The 20,975-nt window shown below is 38.8% G+C and overlaps 1 protein-coding gene across 3 annotated transcripts; it reads left to right on the plus strand.

Moving 5' to 3' along the window:
• The first annotated feature begins 15,766 nt into the window (after positions 1–15,766).
• On the plus strand, positions 15,767–20,542 carry tardbpa (TAR DNA binding protein a). Of its 3 annotated transcripts, XR_009675900.1 has the most exons (7): positions 15,773–16,315; positions 16,829–16,992; positions 17,094–17,234; positions 17,884–18,054; positions 18,138–18,222; positions 19,040–19,186; positions 19,934–20,542. XR_009675900.1 is itself a non-coding variant. In XM_061056741.1 (6 exons), the coding sequence occupies exons 1-6, from the start codon at positions 16,075–16,077 to the stop codon at positions 19,132–19,134; spliced, it is 897 nt and encodes a 298-aa protein (XP_060912724.1). In that variant the 5' UTR covers positions 15,772–16,074; the 3' UTR covers positions 19,135–20,542. The 3 variants fall into 3 exon arrangements, 2 of the variants coding, with proteins under 2 accessions (XP_060912723.1, XP_060912724.1); XM_061056741.1 differs by having other exon boundaries at positions 15,772–16,315; positions 19,040–20,542; XM_061056740.1 differs by having other exon boundaries at positions 15,767–16,315; positions 18,138–20,542.
• Positions 20,543–20,975: the final 433 nt, after the last annotated feature.

The raw sequence follows: 20,975 nt of genomic DNA on the forward strand, positions 1-20,975 counted from the left end.
TTTTCTCTCTTTTTGTTGCTGCTATCAAGGTTACAGGGGGGGATCGTTTATATTAGAGGGGATTGGAAACATATATTATTCTAGTCCACACTAAACTGTCCCCTCAAATGCTATTAAGAGTCACTGAATTGAGTTGAATCGGCTTACAGTTTAGGCCTTTCATTTTCACTTGAAATAATACATCTGTGAGGAAATAGCCTTGTGGGGAAAAACACTGAAATGAGTGTTAAGCGCTTAGTGTGAAAGATGTGATACGTTGCTAGAAATCATTATTTCTTTTCTACATTAGAGAAGCTCACAGACAAATAAAATCTGTTAATAAGATCATAACTGTGTAGCTTAGCGAAAAAGTGCAAATTGTTAATAAGGGGCGAAGAACTGTTGCTGATTATTGTCAGGCTGGATGTTGGGGGGTGGGGTGGGGGGGCACATGTAGCGCACAGAAGAAAACAATCACTTACAATTTGGCCTGAAAATCAGGTTTGAGACATTTATTAATTTAGGTTGGTTGGGAAATTTGAAGTGGACGAATGTTATTGTGTTGACGTTGAAGACTGTAAAGTTTTTCCCTATGTGTCCTCTGTCTGTTTCAACCTCTCAGTCCTCTTTCATCCCTGTTCACCCAAGAAATGGAATCATAAAAAGCATTCATGCTAAATGAAAAAGGGCATCATAAAGCTGCATTACACTGGAGTACACTCCTCTGCACCTTCCATCCTTATCAATATCACCCTCTGTCTCCTCATGCATCTCTTGAAACAAAGCATAAAAGCCTGAGAAAGAGGCACAATCTGTCATTCCTGTAATATAAGATAAAAGTCTTTAAAAGCTAAAGGTGCAGCTTGTTCTGTCTTCCCCTCCTTCCTTTCTGCAGTCTATAAGGCTGCTCCTTGGGATTAGCAGCATGAAGAACTATATATTATTTGCAGAAGAGCTTAGTGAGCAGACTCTGAGCCTATACATATAAGTCAATTTATATTAGAATTTCCATACGTGCATTTTCTTGTTACCGTCAATATGCAAAAATGGTACTTACTAACAAATAATGCATAATGTACCAGAGGGCAGGGCATCAATAACAGCATCTGAGCTTTAAAAGAAAATGCAAAAGGCAGAGTGTAAAGATGGTCCCTGTAAGATATACAACACATTAAAGAAGAAAACGTCAAAAATATAAAGATGGCTCTTTGCTCAGGAGACAGCAGGTCATTTATCTATAAAGAGGATGAGGAAATAAAGAGCTTCCATCCCCGAGCTCCTGTGTATTTCATTTACTAACAAAGTCAGGTTATCAGCTTATACAGGCAACTCTCTCTCTCTGCTGCCAGACCGCTCTCCATCAGAGAGGAAGAGACTGGAAGAAACAGACAGACGTTTACATCTCTCATCATCTACGCTTTCCTCCTTAATTTAACTCTGACAACCATCCTTTTTCCTGCTATTATCTAAAAGGGAAAACACAACATTTAGACTTGGTTTGCTCCTAAAAAGTGTTTTTTGCTCTATTAAAAATCCACTGAGAGATATAAAACAGTAGTACTTGAAGAGGAGCAGTTTAGGACAGCACTCTTGACTAAAAAACCTGTCAATGTACACCTCCTTCGGGCACTTTGGTACACCACATAACACATGTTCCTGTGTGTTGGCTGGCTCACAGTGGAGAGGATGCCGTGTAGTTTTGTGGTGAGGTGTTCTGTTGCTTCTGTTGCATTTTCTCCCACTGGTTTGACATTCAAGATCGCTCAATTATGTATGAACGGCAAGCAATATCCTTTACCATCAGGCCCCGATGTAACATATTTCATTTTCAAGGGCTGCAGAGCACAATCAGACCCTCTGTGTAATTACGACTTATTAAAAATGATTCCAAATTATCAGTGGATCTGTGGGCTGGTGTCTGGGTCCAAACTGAGAGCTGTTGCTCTGTATGACTTGAAGAATAGCTTCCCATGGGTGGAAGGTCTGTCAACAAAGATTCCTGTCCTTATATCATTGAAGGCTACAAATTAATTAAGGGAAAATCAAAACCATCATCAAATTTCTTCTCTTACACACACAAAGAAGCACCTATGGAAGCGGGATTTTCTTTTCTTTTTCTTTATACATTTGGGAATACACATTATTGGAAAAGGCGCCTTCAATGACTTGTTGCGATACACTTTAAGCACTTTCGTGACTAGTTTTCACTCCCTATACACAATCTCATAATGAGAAAACACAGTTCAGCAGAGAAAAGACATCTCAAACAGCATGTTTACCCTTCACACAACATGGAGGAATTAAAAATGGATGAGCGCCCCATCCATTATTTCAGCCTCCAAATGGCAAAATCTGTATAAAGCTCTGAGTATCCGTCTGGGTGAAAATAAATAAATCAAATATGCACTTCAGCGTTTCCGGCCTTTTTCTGCCAAGGATACGGTGTCGTGTTTGTGGAGGGCACATCCTGCTCTCGAAAACATGATGAGCTTTCTAAACGTATATAAATAAACCAAGAGTTTTCAATTAGCTTTTGCATCTTTTCTGTTAATTCAAATGATTTTGTCACTTTTCCGGGGCAGTGCATTTAATATTTAGACCACTCTCATACTTCTCCCAGCCCCGTTCTCCCAGCTGAATTTCCCCTATCTGAAGTATTCTAATTTGCAAACACAGTGGTGTCAGAAGTGATTTTGCAGCAAAGTCACTAATTATATGCAACATCAATGCGATGTGGGGAAAACGTTAAAAATTTAGCATCACAAGACAAATGGAAAAATGCGCGCTGAAACAAGGAAAAGAAGCACTAACATTCACAGTTTTTCAATGAATAATACATGTTTTTTTCTTCTGCTTCACCAGGACTCGCCTAGACTGGCTTTAGTGTCACTCTCATCTTTATCCTCAAAAAATAGGTTTATGGTTTTTTACATGCAGCACTGCTGTTTCAGCCAAGCATTGAAGACATTTTGACTATTTGTGGAAATGTTGTATGAACTAAATTCATAAGCGGCATGTGTGTGCAGAACTGGACAAACAATGGAGGGTAAACGATTAATGACCTACATATACAGCTCAAACAAATTGCTACATGCCTCAAAGTTTTTCTCCCTCAGTGAAAAAAACAGACCTTTAAAATAGCTTTAAAAAAATCTGCTTTTTTTATTAAAAAAAATTTAGAGAAAGAAAGAAATTTTCAATCATTTCTCTTTCAACTGTAATTTATTGATATAGAACCTTTCACACAAATGAGCTGCCCAAAGTGCTTCACATAGGAAAATACAGGAAGAAAACAAGAACAAAAAGTAAAATTATAAACAGCTCAGAAAAGTAGCATAACAGTAATACCACTTAGATGTAAGGAAACAATTATAAAGATTAAGTAACAAATGTAATATTGCAAAAGAAGCATTAGGGAAAAAGCTATTGAGGAAAAACTTACTTGGGTTAAAACAATACTTCTCATCACATCATTAAAGGAAAAAGAACAATATTTAATACAACATTTACTCCCTTGTTATTACATCACCTGTTTGTAACAAGACTGAACAAAAGTACTAGAGCCTTGTGGTTTATTGTGGCTCCCTAGGCGCTCACCAAACGGCAGCCATGTGTACTGTATAAAGGTGCAAAGCAGCTTGATAAACTGTTTGTGCATCACGTTGACAGCAGCTAACACGACCTGCCCTCTGAACTCTGTTAACCAGGACTGACAAAGCGGGTCACTGTCGGCCCGACAAACAACTTTGCTTTATTTTGAAGGCATTTTCATGGCTCTCTTTACACAGTAATTATATTCCAAATCATTATGTGTTGTAAAGTCTATTGACCCCTAGTAAACTTATATTTACCAAGCTGGAACAGTTAATGAAATAGTCTTTTAATTAGCACTCCTCTTAAGGGTGGAACATCTGAAGGGGTCCCTGTTTTGTTTGGGCTTTGTGGTTGACTGAAGAGTGCAGATCCACTGTTCTGAGATAAAACAGGGGTATCTTAATTAAGACGAGTCGTTTAACTGTTTACAGTCTAAGTCAGAGCCATTGTACGCATGCACCTCTGTGCCAGGGGCGGCACCTGCAGGAATATTCACCGCACCATGAATCAATAAAACAATATCATAATTTTTTCTTTTGTTGTTTTGTTTTTTAAGGCCAGGTCGTTTTTCAAGCTTGACTGATTGAAAGTGGTCTGACTACTCAAGGTAACAACTGGAGGGGGGGTGGGTGCGTGTGTGTGTGTGTGTGTGTGGGGGGGGGGGGTTCTTTGCTCCTTGTATAATGCAGTCTTTGGCAGGCTCTCTCTTTGTATTAGATACATTAGGACGGAAATGTGCGCTAACTTAAAAATGCTCATGTGAAAAAACACGGAATGTATTAAATTAATGGTCTCTTTTGCCTCGGGGCAGTAATGAAAAGGGACCCCCAATGAGTTCATTTTTCACGGCTTTGGTTATGCATTCAACACTCTAATTGAATTTCAATGTAAGTTTTACAAAGTCTTTATTACGTTGACTCTTGATGTAAATTACATGTGATCTATTGCGGGACTTTCACCCATTAAGTAATTTAATTGTGACATGCACTTTCTACTCACCTCATGCTTTTATGCCCATTCCTCTTCATCTAAATTGTCAGTTTCTTCTATTATCGGCACTGTTTATGTGGATTGAGGAAAGTAGTCTGCATTTACTCTCGGCAACTTTCATGAGAACAGCTCCTTAAAAGGAGTAATTGCTTGTCTCCCCCATGCTAAGAGAGGGGACAGCACCCGACAGCTAGAGTATACTGGAGTCTACACAAGTCACAAAGATTTGCAAGATGCTCACAGATGAATGCACATGGTGCATTTTTATCCAGGAAAAGTATATTATTAGATTAATCCTGTGAAGAGGAACAATACAGCACTCAGAGTGAGTAAAGTTGATTTAATTTTTTCAATTTTCTGTACAGGATAGAATAGTTTTTAAATAACCTGTGAGACTATTTAAACACCAAATTCATGCTTGTGTATCATGCAAATCGAGAAAATATGTTCAATGCTTTCTTTGTGAGTGTGCTTAATGTTTCAAACGCTGCAAACTCTATTCTCCGATCTGATATCTGAAATGCAAGCTGGGAGTCTGTTTCTCTGTCTCCATCTAGTGTTTCTGTTTGAAGCCTTTTTTGGGGCCTTCAAACCTCTAGAGCAAAAATAGAAAAGCATCACTTCCCTTTTCCTTTACCACTAAATAACAATAAGTCTAAAAATACAATATATACACACAGTGAAAAGACGGAAATCTTAATCACAAACTGTATGTTTCTCATCAATAGCATGTCAGCGTGTGAGCACACGTGTGAATGTGCACGAGCTGTCTGAAATACTGCGGCTGATTTGACCTGATCATTAGAAGGGGGAAGAGGCTTGACCTGATATTTCCTCTGTTGTTTTGTCAGGAAAGGGACGTTATTGTCAAAAGGTTGTTAAGATAAATAACCTTGCCGTTTCCATGGCAAAGGCGCAAACAGTAGCTGCTGAAGACAAAAGAGCTGAGGACAATAAATCCAGCACTGTCAATTTTGTTTAGTTTTCAGAGTGTTTTTGAGGGAAATATGGTTTCAAAACAAGAGGCCTCGTACATTTTTCCACGGAGAAAGGGAAATCAGATCAGTTTTTTCTGCTTTTTTTTTAACAGGCTGCAGTTTAATCTTGTACATTTCTTTCCAGGCCACGCCATCCTAATGGTAATAGGAATATCTGACACCACATTTTGCCTCTGGTTCAGGAAACTCCTTGTACAGCTGTATACATGTTTTTACAGCCCTTGAAAGAAAGGGTATTGTCTTTAAACGCCTAAGAATGCTTTGTCCAGCGTTCAAATATAAGTGGAAAACCATCCCAGGCAATTTTTTTTCACAAGCTAAACAATTATGAGTGAAAGAGCACATTTGAATTATTTTTGAGGTCAACCAGAGTTTATCTCTTTAGAACAAATCCAGGCCAGACCTGTCATCGACTTTCCTTATTAAACAAGAACACACATCAAAAACATCAGAGTCTGCTTTCAGGATAAGGGGAATACGATACTGCATATTTGTTTTTTGTGCAAAGTTTCACAAAACTTTACATTGGCTCCAGAGAAAGCTCTGTGAAGTCTGATTAAAGCCTCGGATGAGGTCACTTGAGTCAGTGTCAGTTTGAGCTGAAAACGTCTATGTTTTAAAATTTCAAAATATCATATATATGTCTAGAGTTATTTTATGAGCTTCTCAGATCACTGTAGTTCGCAAATTCCGGGAACATTAGTTGCTACCAGTACCAAATGTCAGATTGTTGGTTGTACAGTTGCATTGTGGGTAATGACGATGTCATCTTTTGCCAAGAATCAGAAGAATGTAATAGGTGTCTTTCTTTTTGTAGCCCTGATTTTGATCCTTTTTAAATATTGTATGTTTCTCTTAACATTTAAAGGCAGTACAACATTCAACACATCATCATCTTTATTGTAAAAAACAAAACAAAAAAAAACACCACTGCTACCCTCACCTCCCCCTCCCAGCACCGCCCCATCTTCTCACCGTCGGGGGAGACAAGCCTAGTCAGGAGCGAGGCATGATGAGGAGCAACCTTATCATTGTGATATGAGAGCAAACACAAGAGTCTTTACAACACGTCGTCTCAGGAAGCAGAGCACGGCGAGATTACTGCCCTTTAAGAAGCCCTAAGACACGACCAATCCCAAGTAGTGTTTTATCTTGACAGTTTGTCTCGCTTTGTTTGCCTTTTTCTGTGAAGCCTGGGGATAAAAGAGCAGCCTCTGTGAGCTGTGTCTGATTAGGATCTAATTGTTAACATTCACTATGCCATTTTTATCATCAGCAGTAGACACAGCAGGTAGAGAGGCCTTTCCAGTGTTATGAAGGACTCTCCCCTCGCTGCTCTCATGTGTTACTCAAGTACTAGTTAGCACTAAGGTGGCAGGAGTGGAGCCCCCAGCTCGTCGACATCAACAACAACAACAACAACAACATCAACAAACAGGAATTGATGGCGAGTGTTTATTATCTGGTTTAATTGCTCCTCATCTGGAGGATCTGACAGTTGCGGTTAATGAGAGAGGGAGAGGAGGCACACGCTGTTGGCATCCAGCTTCATGGTGTAAGACGTGCATGTGTGATTATTGGTGTGTGGGAGTGTTCAAAAAGAGAATAGACCACTTACAGCCAAACTGAATAAAGACAAAGATGTGTCAAAGATTAATAAATACTTTTTAATCTGGAATTTCTGGGCCCTTCTGAGCCCGTTTTCTACTGTTGCCTGTGTGTCACACACAATCTGCAACAAGATCTCAGCTTTGCAAAAGGCTGTGAACACCACTCAGATGCCGAGCAAAGACAGGATATCACTGAAATTGAGCCTCTTCCCTCAAATTTTCATCTGGCCTGCAGCAGAAGGCCCTGGCTCTGGTCCAACAAGGGACCTCCCTGACATTGTGTAGTGTCACGCACTCACAACAAAGCATGGTGTGACAAACACCCAAATCAAGGCCATGGGCCTTTATGCAAGAGGGAGATTCATGGAGAAGGCTTAATGGACAGAATAAATATTCTCTATTTGGAACAAAAAAAAGAAGAACATTATGAGAAAGCAAGGGAAAATGTTGCCTCTTCAGAAAGCTAGACACACGTAAAAACACATATAAACACACAACACCACATCCACCACCAGAGGCTGGTTAGCCCATTCATAAATTTCTTCTGTTGAGGAACACGGGCACAACTCAAACAGGGCATACCCGCCCCTTTTACTACTCCGGATCAGCAGGCCCACATGGGAACAATTAGGGGTATACGCAAGTTTGGCGAAGGTCCGTAGCAACCAGCTGCATCTGTTTTTATTTACCTTTTGCTCTGGTGCCGGATAATGTCATGAGCACATCTGCTACTGTGCAACGCAACCGTGGTTACATGCGTGGTTGACCCATGATTCTGTAATTACCCGCCGAGCGAGATGAAGAGGCCCAGCAAACCACTCAAATCCACACAAAGCCTTCCTCCCCCTCTGCCTCCCCATGTCTCCGCAGTGGCATGAAATCCTGTCTGCCTCGCCAAAAACACACAGGCCTGTGCAGCCAGAGAGCGGAGGATGCTGAAGTGGCATTTAATGGCCCAAAGTTAGTATTACAGTCATTTTGACTTCATTTTTGTGTCATTAAAAAGAGCCAGTCTGTTAATGACACTCTCTTTCTTTTGTGTTGGATGAAATGTTGTTATTCTCAAATGAGTGGAGATGAGTAACACTTATCAAATTTCCTGATCTGATCTGATTGCCTGTTTGTGGTCACAGGATACAAGCTAGGACAGTTTGTCACCCAATCTCGTCGTCAGACCACTTCGTGAGGTCAGACTACACTGTATGTTTACGAGAATTGTTTATTTTCCACAGCTTCATGGTGGTTTCTTACAGGTGAGTTCAGAGGACAGTAATCAGGAGGAACACACTGTCTGCACACAAGAGCTGTCTGTCAAAATGTGTTGTTTCCAAACATTCTGACATCCATGCGAACATGGTCATGCTGGGAGATAGTCACATATCAAGTTCAGAATGGAAAATTTCATCTATGTTGTTGAAATAAGTTTTCAAAAAAAAAAAACTGTCACTTTCTTCAAAGGCCTTCTGTTTGTTTGAAATTCTAAAAGTTCACATTACTGAGCATCTTTACAAAGAAAACCCAAAGCGGCCAATCAAGACAGGCCTTGTTTATAATAATGATGAGTGATTATGAGCAATAACAATGAAGACCATATATGGATCACTTCACACAAGCAGCAGTGTGTTGGGGGTTGGGTGCCACCATGCTTAGCATCTCCCAGATGTGCAAACCATATGCTCTGACTGAAATTAAAACAAAAAAGAAACAGAGAAACATGAAAGGGATTTTTTACTTTTCAAAGACAGTTAACAGTCGCTACAGATAGGGTAATGGCCGAGAGAGGCCACATGAAAGAAGTGGGGATGTTGGCGTGCTTTTTGCACCACTTATTCCATTTCCTGCTCACAAGTTCACTGAGCAGATGGGACCAAAGGCACAGGGAAGTTTAGATTTTCTGCCTCACAGCCCATTGTATATGATGCATGTAAGTGCATAACACTGCACTGTTATCATTTAGAGACACGTTGGCACACAGAGGTCACAATAACAAAGGTGAAAAAAAGGTGGAAACCAAATTGAAATATCTTCAGTCATTTCAGTCAAAGATGGGTTTGAATCGGGGATTTTGCATGGAATACAATTAAAACAATTATCTTTTCAGCAGGTGGTAAACTTTTTCTGGCAAATGTGACATTTAAAACAATCTTCTATTTTTCAGAAGACTTTGTAATGGCCAGTTATAATTCATAATCCATCTGAACCAACAGTGCAAATTAAAATAATATAAGATAGAAATACTCAAAACAATTGTTAAACTTGTAAATTCAGATAGAAGCATCTGCAGTCAGGCTGCTGTTCGTGACAGACTTTACTGAAAACTCATTCAATAGTGCCCTCTTGTGTTGGTTCGGTGTACTGCAGTAGTCTACATGTTGGCAACGCAATGACACGGTAAGTTATATCATATTGATAATCAAACGGGAAATAATTAACAGAAGATTTTTTTCTTGTAAAGCGCCATTTCAGTCTGACAATCACAAAAGTGAAAGTGACATTTTTCATGGAAAACTCACTGTCTGTGTAAAAATCCAAGTGCGTAATGAAGTGGCATCAGCCATAACAAGAGCAAGGTTTTCTCTGCATCAGCCTGTTGTGCAGCTCAGATAGAGACGTGTTTATTCAACGCCTGCCTTGTCTGTGTCTGGATAATGTTCACCCTCAGGCAGTGGCTGGCAGAGATGTGGCTGTGTTGTTTCTGCACGTGTAATCAACCTCCAGTGCACCGACTGACTACAGCTTCACCCTCCAAGACATGTTACACGTGACAATGACGACGGTGATAACTAAAATACAAGCAATGAATCTAAAGCATAAACATCCTAGTAGCGGTATGATTCCATTGTTGACTTGCTCTTGCCTTTTTTGTTAAAATAATTCTATTGTTTTGTCTGTTTGAAAAGTTTTTTGTTTTTGTTGCTTTTCATTCATTTTCTCTCTTCCTTAGTGTTGTGATCCAATGATATTCCGTCTTTTTTTTTTTTTTTTTACCGTTAATAACTTTGTTTTAACTTCTATCTTACTTTAAACATATTTTTAAATGAATTAAAGGTGCTTTATAAAACCACATCATTGTTTGATTGAGCAATAAACAAAAGCAAGTGCCTGGTGTGACTACAGTAAAAGCCTTTCAATGGCTTGTGGTCAAAATATCATCAAATAATTAATCACCACTTAAGTTTTACTGTGTTCATCAGCCACACACTCACCTGTGCATGGCCGTGTGCTCGACATGGTCCAGTGCATTTGGTGATTTGTCTTTTTGAAGGTGAGCACAACATCCACCCTGTAAAACCGCTGCAGGAGCTGTTTGCTGGCTGCTCGGGCCTGTTAAACAAAGCTGGTTTTACACTACATCCTTATTAAATAACAAAAATTTGCCTGTTTTCATTCAAAGATGTGTCAGAAAGTGCCAACTGACCTATGCCTTCAACAGATCTTTAGGCAAGAGACATTACTTTTTTGGCGTTACAGATATTCTGGTTTTCCTTTGTAGTCTGTCTCTGCCATTAGCCTCAGCCAGAAGGCTAACCTGTTAGCTGTATTCATAAAAACAGTCCTGTGCAAAAAGACTTGAAAGAAACATCAGCTGTAATGACATCCAGAAACATATTGACTTATTTCTGATGATCAAGCATTCATTTATATAAATCCATCTGCATAACAATGGAGGTTACTATCCACTCTTGTCTCTAAACTCCAATTACATTCTTGCATATGGTCTGACTGTAAACTAAGGTAACACAAGGTAAAGGAGGTCTTATTTGGAAGTCCTTTTTCCCACAGGGCGCTGGCAACACCGGAGGCCCCAAAGAATGCAATCACTCCAAGAATCTTTAGTCAAACACCGAGTGTTTGTCCCTAGATTGGGGTTGTGTTGATGAGCAGTTCCACAAAAAGTTTGTATGTCATGCATGATTTGTGAACGTTTTATAAAGTGTTTTCTGCTGTGGACACAGTCACTGTTCAGAAAGCATCAAGGATAAAATGTATGAATGGGAACATTGGAGTAACCAAGTAGTACATTTATTCAAGTACCATGCTGAAACACAATTTTGAGGTGCTTGTACATATCTATATCATCCTGATACATTTACTTCCCTTAAATATAATCTATGTATTGCACCTATCAACAATTACATTTATTTCACAACTGTATCCTCTCTTAACGCCTCAGACATCCTAAGACGCTGTTCAAGCCCAAAGAGGAAAAGTTATGAAACATTTATAAAGTCCAAAAAGTGTGTAGAAGAACTTCTGTCTTCTTTACAACCCTCATAAAAAATCACGACCCCCCTCAGATTTATTTAATGGCTCTTTAGAAGAGGCCTTACCCCAAGATTGGAACCACTGCTGCGGTAAAATGCTGCTTCAAATAATACTTCAGAATCAATCTAACTATGAAATAACATCACTGAGAGGGGCTATTTTTACTATGTGGATACTTTATTTGATATTTTCAATTCATTTCTTCTGCACTATTGCTATTGCATTGGTACTTCTACTGAAGTGAAAGATATTACTTTTTTTCCTAACTGGAATGTTGAAGTTTGTTATGGGAAAAGAAAAGAAACACCAGCACTTCTCCACTATTTGGGACTGTTGCAACAAAAACAGAAATAGGCCATTCTACCGAATTGATTCAAAGTCAGGTTGGAAATATTTATATTTATAAGTTTTATTCCCAAAATGTTTTCCCTATATATATTGTACCATATCTGAAGTACACATATCTAGTAAAAGAATCGTCAAATTTGATATTGTATTTTTAGATTGTTTTGGAATGTATTTCCTCTCCCCAAATTTGTCACTACTGAAACATAGTATTAAACCATGATCAAAAATAATATTATGTTAACCTGTTAGTATTATGTTTACTTCCCTTATGTAAAGATTATTTTTACACATTTTTATTGAAGATTTTTCACAATAAAATCAATAAAAAATATTTTTTTAACAACTTTCAAATTTCAATTATTAAAATTATTCAAAATCTATGTGCAATCTTTCTTTCTAAAATGTAAAACACTGATCAGATTGATTTCAGAGTTAATGATTTATGAGATGGAACATACAGTTAACCAATCAGTATTATATAAAAACAACCAGTGTTTCGGTAGTGACCAGTATTTTCTTTGTAGTGTTTTATCATTATAACATTTAACTCATAACATGTCTGATGTTGGGAATATTACAAGCACGTATGTTTAGTGGTCAATAAAATAAATACTTTTTGAAGAATAATGTTCATCCATGACCATTTATAGTACAAATATTACTTATCAACTGCTTATTTGCTGTAAATAGATGATTGAAATACTTATAGAAGCTCACTGATTCTAAGACTTTGGAACACATTTATTTCAAAATTATGAGATTTAACTCACTTCCTGGTCAAAAATTCAGGGGTGTGGCTTAAATCTAGGCTCAGCCAAGCCACTAAAACTCTTGTGTTTCGGTAGTGACATGAAAACAAGGGACATGATATTTTGAGCATAGAGTTTTTTATTTAAAAATTAAACCCTCAATAAATCTAAGTCTTTCAACCTTTGTTTAAACTTAATCATAAAGATCTTTTAAATTACACAGTTGAAACAAATATATAAAAAAATGTTTTAAGTGGTATTTACATAAATTGAAATTTAGGGGTCAGGATTGGGGACAGCTACTTCTCAATAGAAAGTACCCTATAAATGATGATTTGTATTTATTTAGCTTATCACTATCTCATTTAATGCCCTGGGTTTAAATAGATCATAATATAATCTCAGTAAATATCCATGTCTGAATACTTAATTGTTTTGTTAAACCTTTTTTTTGTAATGGGACTGCACTTTTAACTAATTCGGTAGAATGCCCCATATAGACGATCATTTTCAAGGCAGGTATGCACCTTAGTTTCCAAAACTTAATAACAGAAGAATGTTATGAAACGTGGATTCGAGCACATTTCTCTTTTAAAAAATGTTCTTTTTGAAAAGAGATCCTTTTTGTAGCAGAGAAGCAGATTACATCTGTATTTAGACTTTTGTTGTTGAGTTTTTGAATGTAACAGGTTTACTATATGACATCATTGTTAAATAACAGTACTTCTTTCATCAGTTTTTCACTTGCTCTATTTTTATTATATCGATTACATGGGAAAAAATATTCTGCGTTTGTGAATTGAAAAAAATAAAATGTAAAAAACACTCAGAATAAAAACTTTAAAAAAAGAAATCAATTAACTTAATCTGGTGAACATCATGCACCTCACCACCTGGAGGCAGCAGAGCTCCCAGTAATGAGAGCCTTTGACTCTCATGTAAGTGTATCAGACAAAAAGGAAAGATACACAGAAAAACACAGGAAACAAGAGATTAAAAAGATTGAAAGATGAAGGTCACCAGAGTGAGAAGAATCACAGGAGTGGAACTCTATAGTAATTGTATTCAGAATGTCATCTTAACATTTAGTAAAAAACAGTGTATATAAATGTGCTTGATGAGGAAATAGCTACATCAGGTAACATTGCTGGAAGTGTAGTCTTATGGGCTTTTATAATTAAAGTGGGTTACCAAATACCCATTATCTTAACTTTCCCACTATTATTGTAATGGGGTCAAGACCTGCCTTCTCCTGTCATGAATTATAACGTCTGGTCCACTCATGTCAATATTTATCTGGATCAGGTTTGCCCACAGTGCTACGATAAGGTGGAAGCTCAGAGACCGTGAAGCTTAACCAAACATTCAAAAAGCAACACAGACAGACAGATCCACGTGTGTTAGTGATCTTTAGTGCCATCATATTCAGAATCTGATTCCATCACAACGTAGTCTTGAGTTATTACCTCATATCTGTTTAGAGAACTAGAGAATACAAATCTTAAGAGTATGACAAGGCGAAACATTCAGCCAAGCATTGGACTGGTAAGATACAAATGATATTATCTAGTCAACATGCAACCACAGCACAGCACCATCAAAGGTAAGGTGTCTGAGGTTCTGCTTTGGGGTCTTTTAAAGAGTGACATTGAAGCCTTATGAAACATCCAGTGTAGGTCTGAAAACAAGTTGCTTTAGTCTTTGTGCGCTGAGGATCCACATGTAACTTTTGCTGCTTTGCTAAAGTGCTCACGATGGATAGGCCGGGTCTTTGTAATATAGCAATAAGTAAGGTCTTTTACCTTCTCTTTTGTAATATTAAAAAACAAAGAGTAAGGTCTTTTACCTGCTTCTTGTAAAGTGTCTCGAGATAACATTTGTTGAGTTGACGCTATACAAATAAAAATTGATTGATTGATGTAGACAGCAGGGTGATGCAAGTTCATTCAGAACATGTTTTTTTTTTTAACTCCATCTTGTTTTTCAGGACTAACTACATGGACCTGGACCTCAGACAACAAGACCCCAGTCCTGCCTTAAGAAAAAGATCCCAGATCTAAATAAATTCATCACACGAGGGTGGAAGCAGTAAGACCTGTATATCTTTCAAATGTAGAACACGTGTTACTAATGCAGTTGGGTTCATCCAATTCCCTTTTTATTAATGACAAAGCATATTTAAACAAAAAAAAACAATGAAGTATGTTTTGTACAAAATAATGTTACTACAGAAGTTCTTAGCAGGATGCCAAATCCTTTCTGACCTCTGTCACAAATAAAAATGTAAACACGTGTGGAGACAGTTACCATATCCTGTTTCAAGGTAAAGGGGGCTGGTGTCACCAGGGAGGGAACAAACTGGTGAGGATTCACATCCTAACATATTTCCTTTAAAAAATAAAATAAAATAAATAACATTGAATGATCTTTTAAACGATTTAAAAAAACAATGAAGGCTATCATTTGTATCCAGTCACCTTATTCTAGCTTTTCATTGAAAGTATACAATGTTTAATACACATCTTGTCTATACTCCTGCAGAAATGTTTCTTGTTCTTGGAGACTGTCCAGTTAAAACCTAAGAAAAGCTAATTATTTAACTCATTGCAGCACTTTTTTTTTTATTATAGCCTGGGTATTGTAGCCTGTTTTAGATCATCGTCATAATCACATTTTACCAAATAATTTACTCTTACGATATTCGAAATGTCAACCAAAAGCCAAACATGCTAGTAGGCTATAGCTTTTTCGGGAATATGCGTTGTGCACCACACGTGGTAACATTTTAGTCAACATGCCTACATGTAAGTCTTCAATAGAATTTCTTAGTGCGCACCTTTTGTTTTGGGTTTGAGGTGAAACCTTAAGGTCCGAATTCGGAGGGTAAGTTAGGTGATCAGATCTTCGCACAATACAGGTTACGAAACCAAATAACATTGTTGAAGTCCATCAGTAATGTAAAATTCACAGTCGATAAGAAATGATAACCAAAAACTGGTCATCTGAAGGCAAACTATCAACTAAACGTTTTTAATATAACTACAGCCACCCCTCCAGAAACGAACAGTGCGCTCTCCCAACTGGATGATGTCATACAAGTTGCGCAGCCATTTTGTTAGCTAGCTTGAGGTTAGAGAGGTTAGCTGCAGTTGTGCTGCTGCAAATACTCAACTCTTCTTTTTTACGATTTAGCCTCTTAAAAAAATTTCAACCCGAAAACTAACAACCGTCGATGTTCAATATTCGCGCACAACTTTCTGCCCGGCGCTTGTAAACAACGGGAGGACTTCGTGTGCTTGTTGTCGGTAAACACGGCAGGAAACTGTGTGGTCATTCATTTGTCAAGCAGCCTCGAGTTTGCTTAGCTTGTGAGCTAACTGGGTGTTAAATGTTAAGAGGGTTGTGTAGTAAGTCTTAGCTTCTCACTAACTTTGCCTGCTGTTGCGTCACCCAGTTATTAGAAGTAAACTTAAGCGAGGATCGTCGATTCAAACGCGTCATCCGGGTCTTTACTGGTAACTTGAGCTCCAGTCAGACACCATGTCAGAGCTTTACATTCGTGTGGCTGAGGATGAAAACGAAGAGCCCATGGAGATCCCCTCGGAGGACGACGGTACTGTGTTGCTGTCGTCGGTAGCGGCACAGTTTCCAGGGGCTTGCGGGCTGCGGTACAGGAACCCAGAGTCCCAGTGCATGAGGGGGGTCCGACTCGTGGAGGGTATCCTTCATGCGCCTGAGAACGACTGGGGGAGCCTGGTCTATGTCGTCAATTATCCCAAAGGTGAGGCCGGTGATGGTCATTGAAGTTAAATTAGTGTTTTACCATCAAATTAGCTGCAGTGACCAGTTAATGTGGCCCTCAATCTGGCCTTTTGTTTTAAAAAAATATTATTCTTTCATAGTTGTGGAAACAGATCTGTACTGTCTCATTGTGATGGGAAGCCTGAAATACAAGAAAATACATTTTTAGATTAGATATCAAAATTAGACCCTCCTGCACACAACTTTATGATAAGTAGGTTGTAGCAAGATCAACCAGTATCCATGTGTTACCTGTACTGACTCCATGCAGGTTCAATGTATCCTTCATAGAAGAAGGTGGGGACTGCTAAAGCTGCATCTTGATATACACCAGAGACTCGGATTATGTTGTGTTTGTTGTATGTCACCACCACAGTGCAGTAAAGACCTGGGAGGCTTAATTTCATACCCTTCACCCCATTTCTAGAGGTTTTGTAATCAGCATGTTCCTGGCTTCTTATCCTGTTATAACTAATCTATTTGTTCTTCACAGATAACAAAAGAAAGATGGAAGAAATAGACGCTGCCTCCGCCGTGAAAATAAAAAGGGGCTCCCTGAAGACGTCGGATCTTATTGTCCTTGGGCTGCCGTGGAAAACGTCAGAACAAGATCTGAAAGATTATTTCACTACTTTCGGGGAAGTCATCATGGTGCAGGTAATATTTTTTTGTTCATCATTTTCATTCGTTATTACATCACATGTTTCTGGCTCTTTAAATTGAAAGACAACCCTTCCTTTTCTTCTGTGTTCACTCAGGTCAAGAGAGATGTAAAGACCGGCAACTCAAAAGGGTTTGGGTTTGTGAGGTTTACTGAATATGAGACGCAAACCAAAGTGATTGCACAGAGACACATGATTGATGGACGATGGTGTGACTGCAAACTTCCCAATTCCAAGGTAGGCCGACTTTATTTACCTTTTTTATTTGTGTATTCAGTAATCGGCGTGCTGGCTAACAAGCAGGTTCCCGACCAAAGCGGCAAGCAGAGACACTTAAACCTGAAACTAGACCAGAGGTGGAAAAAGTATAACCAGTCTTTATCTGAATAAACTTGGAAAGGGACAGGCTGACATCTTAATAGATGTCTTCTTTGTGAAGCCACACATTATTTAGCTCTACTTCTCACTTCTGGAGCAGACTTAAAGCTCTGCCTGCAGGAACAGCTCCACTAGCTTGTTTAGGCTGCAAGTACTAACGTAGACTCCAGATGTGGCTGCAGCATCAGAATACTCAGAAACATAATTGTATAAATACAATTACATTTTCTCTTTTTCTTTAAATCATCTGGGCTTCTGCTGTTTAGACATTTTTGCTCATTCTAACTTATTATTGTTGGATTCATTCTCCGGTTCATTGTTAAACAAGTCATAGTGGGGGATTTTAACTAGACTTTTCTTCTTCTAATCAATGAAGTTTAATGGGTAAAAATATTAAGTATAATATTGACGGTAATGTTGGAGAACAATTTCTGACCTAGCAAGAAGTATTTTCTTAAATATTTGTCTAGAATGCATCATTTAGTGCTGTCTGTCTTTGTCTTCTCAGGCGTGTCCAGATGAGCCCATGAGGAGCCGCAAAATCTTTGTTGGCCGCTGTACAGAGGACATGACGACAGATGAGCTGAGGCAGTTTTTCATGCAGTATGGCGAAGTCACAGATGTCTTCATTCCCAAACCTTTCCGGGCTTTTGCATTTGTCACATTTGCCGATGACCAGGTTAGATTCAAATTTCTGACTTTGATTAATATTTGACAGCATTTAGTATCTTAGTGATAATCTTCTCCTCACTTCTTCTTCAGGTTGCCCAGGCTCTGTGTGGAGAGGATTTGATCATCAAGGGCGTCAGTGTGCACATCTCCAATGCTGAGCCCAAACACAATAATAGTAGGCAAATGATGGATCGAGGGCGGTTTGGGGCTGGGGGGTTCAGTCAGGGCTATGGCAGTAACCGTGGTGGGATGGGCAGTGGGAGTAGTGGGGTTAACTTTGGGGCGCTCGGTCTTAACCCAGCAATGGTGGCTGCAGCCCAGGCAGCGCTGCAGAGTAGTTGGGGAATGATGGGCATGCTGGCTAACCAGCAGGGTCTGACCACAACGGCAGGCACAGCCACTACAACCCGAGACCAGACCTATAGCTCTGCCAGCACCAGTTACAGCAGCCCCAGCACAGCTAGCCTGGGCTGGGCTGGAGGCAGTAACACTGCCTCCAGCGGTGGCTTCAGCTCCAGCTTTGGCAACTCTATGGATTCAAAGTCTTCTAGTTGGGGAATGTAGTTAGCTTCAAGTTGACCTTTTTTTTTTTGTTGTTATTAGAGTTAATCTGGTAAGTATTCTTACAGGGGAACTGCTTATATCTTATGTTCCTATAATTTAAAATAATAACACTGCCTTTTATTTTGTTAAAGAGAACATTTATACTTGTGTGGCTGATTTTGTGGTCATGCATTGAATGGGTGTGAAGCTTAGTTTTTTTTAAAGTGGAAACGGCCACACTCCCCATTTTGTTTCTGAGAAAATGTTACACAGACATCACTGTGCATGCTAGATAAATATTTATGAACATGCACGAGTATCTCAGAGCCCCCTCAGCCCCTTGTAAAAAAGGGCTTACTATGATATGTGTTTATGCAGTTGATTGCATCTTTTTTGTTTGTTTTTGTTTGACGTCTTTTGAAAAGCCTTCATGAAAATCTCTTCTGCAGTTCAACAACTCTTTCCAAATTTCCCGGGAGGAAGCGCCTCATTGGCTGCAATGTTCGCCAGATCTCAGTATCAATTCCCCTCCTCCCATGTGTAAATGCTTTGTCATCAAAGAACACAGCTTCACTCTGCATATACTGTGTTAGACGGTGGGTGTTGTCTTTTTTCCTCTTCACTTTTTTTAATGGATAAAGAAATCGTATCAGCTTTTGTCCCTTTTTTGAGATCAATGAGTGGGATTGGTGTTGGACGTGAGAGTGGGCAAACAATGAAAGAAAGGAAGTGTGAGAAGGACTGCTTGTTGAAACCTTTTTTAAGAGAAAAAAGCCTGCGAGCATTGAAGAACCTGTGGCTCTGTGCGAGTGTGAGAGGAAGAGTGTGTCCCTACTGACCATCACAAGGACATTTACTGTTGTCTCTAGATCCCTATGTTCTCTGCTTCCTCTCATTGTTTTCTATCAGTTTTATATTTAAAAAACAAGGTGAATAGACCAGTGCTAAGAGTATTTGTATTCTTTCATAACTTTTTCTTGCTGTCTAATTTGATGTGAATGCCGTGTCTGGTTGTGTGCTTTTTTTTTTTTTTCTCCTTGTTATCACCCTCTCTGTGTGAAAATGTGACTTTGTGACTCTGTGAAGTCTGTGTGGGGAGGGGGGCAAACACTGAAAGTGTGTTGACGTTTGCAAGCGAGCTTTGAGGTTGATGTGGTGAGTGTTTGACATGTACTCATTGGAAGTTTGTGTTTGAAGTGGTTACGAATGCATTTTCTATGTTTTGTGAATCTAAGGGAAGTCTGAATAAAACTGAATTTGACTAGGTATAACACACTCTTGACAGTGACTTTTTTTTAACTTTACATTAATTGAACTGCCAACACTTTAATTCACATGTATAGGGACTTCGGACATGGACAGCCAGGGTTTACGTCTGAATCCAGGTGGGAGTCGGTTGTGGACGAGCTGAAGACATTATTTGATGGGCCGACACAAACAACTTTGGAATGCTGCACGTCTGCCTTACTCCTGAAAAGATTTATGTACGCCATCAGTAGCAAGAACATTGGGACCATCCTGTTATGAAATTTATAGTGGACCATACTCATTGGGTAGAGGTACTTTATCCTGCAAATGTCACATCAAAAGGGCCAGTATCTCACCTGCAGTTTGACATTGATCTTGTTTTTCCAAACTTGTGAAACCCAAAGCCTGCCTTAAATCTGAAACATCAATTCTGTCATCAAATGCTTTATTCTTTATCTTCAACACAGTCACTGAAAACATATGGAAGTATTAAACAAGTTTTTTTTTTATGTGATAAGCATTTAAAAAAGGCAGCATGCGTTCTTGTTGTATTGTTTACTTTGATTGTAAAATGATTTGAATGTATGAGTTAAGTGACATCCAAAGGGACTTAAGGAACAGACTGAAAATGCCAGCAAGAATTAACACTTTTCTGTATTGAACTATTTTAGTATTGCGGTGTAAAATAAAGGTTTTGAGTTTTTCATTGCCTGTTGTCTTGTTAATGTAGATCAAATGTTGGTCAGTTCAAGTATTTTCTCCCCCAGGCTCTTTGACCAGTTTTCCATTCTTGAAACATCTTTGGAAGGTCAGATTTGGTTCTCGGTGAAACAGGTGTCAGTTGTTAAAGTTGCAGTTTTAATGCTGGCTTGTTAATAGGTGTAGCTTTAATACTCTGAGGAAGGTGCTGTTATTCCATTTTGTCATCGGCTCTTGGGACAAGGCATCAAGTCACATTTGATCAATCTCTTATATTCATTGGTTTGGAGTTGTAGAATGTGTTTTATGTAGTTGTTTATATGTTTCAGTGTAGCAGCTGAGAATGAGTATGAATCCTAATTGGATATTTGGTCATCTCTAAAACCAAAACAATACATGAGAGACATGCTTCTCACACAAAGGCCTTAAATACATATA

Source organism: Labrus mixtus, chromosome 15 (genome assembly GCF_963584025.1).
Source record: "Labrus mixtus chromosome 15, fLabMix1.1, whole genome shotgun sequence".
Lineage (NCBI taxonomy): Eukaryota > Metazoa > Chordata > Actinopteri > Labriformes > Labridae > Labrus > Labrus mixtus.

Bases quoted from the DNA above. Each gene is read 5' to 3' on its own strand.
- tardbpa (XM_061056740.1), top strand. From the start codon at position 16,075: ATGTCAGAGCTTTACATTCGTGTGGCTGAGGATGAAAACGAAGAGCCC. The intron at 16,316-16,828 runs GTGAGGCCGGTG...TGTTCTTCACAG, and splicing joins TGTCGTCAATTATCCCAAAG to ATAACAAAAGAAAGATGGAA. The intron at 17,235-17,883 runs GTAGGCCGACTT...TTGTCTTCTCAG, and splicing joins GCAAACTTCCCAATTCCAAG to GCGTGTCCAGATGAGCCCAT.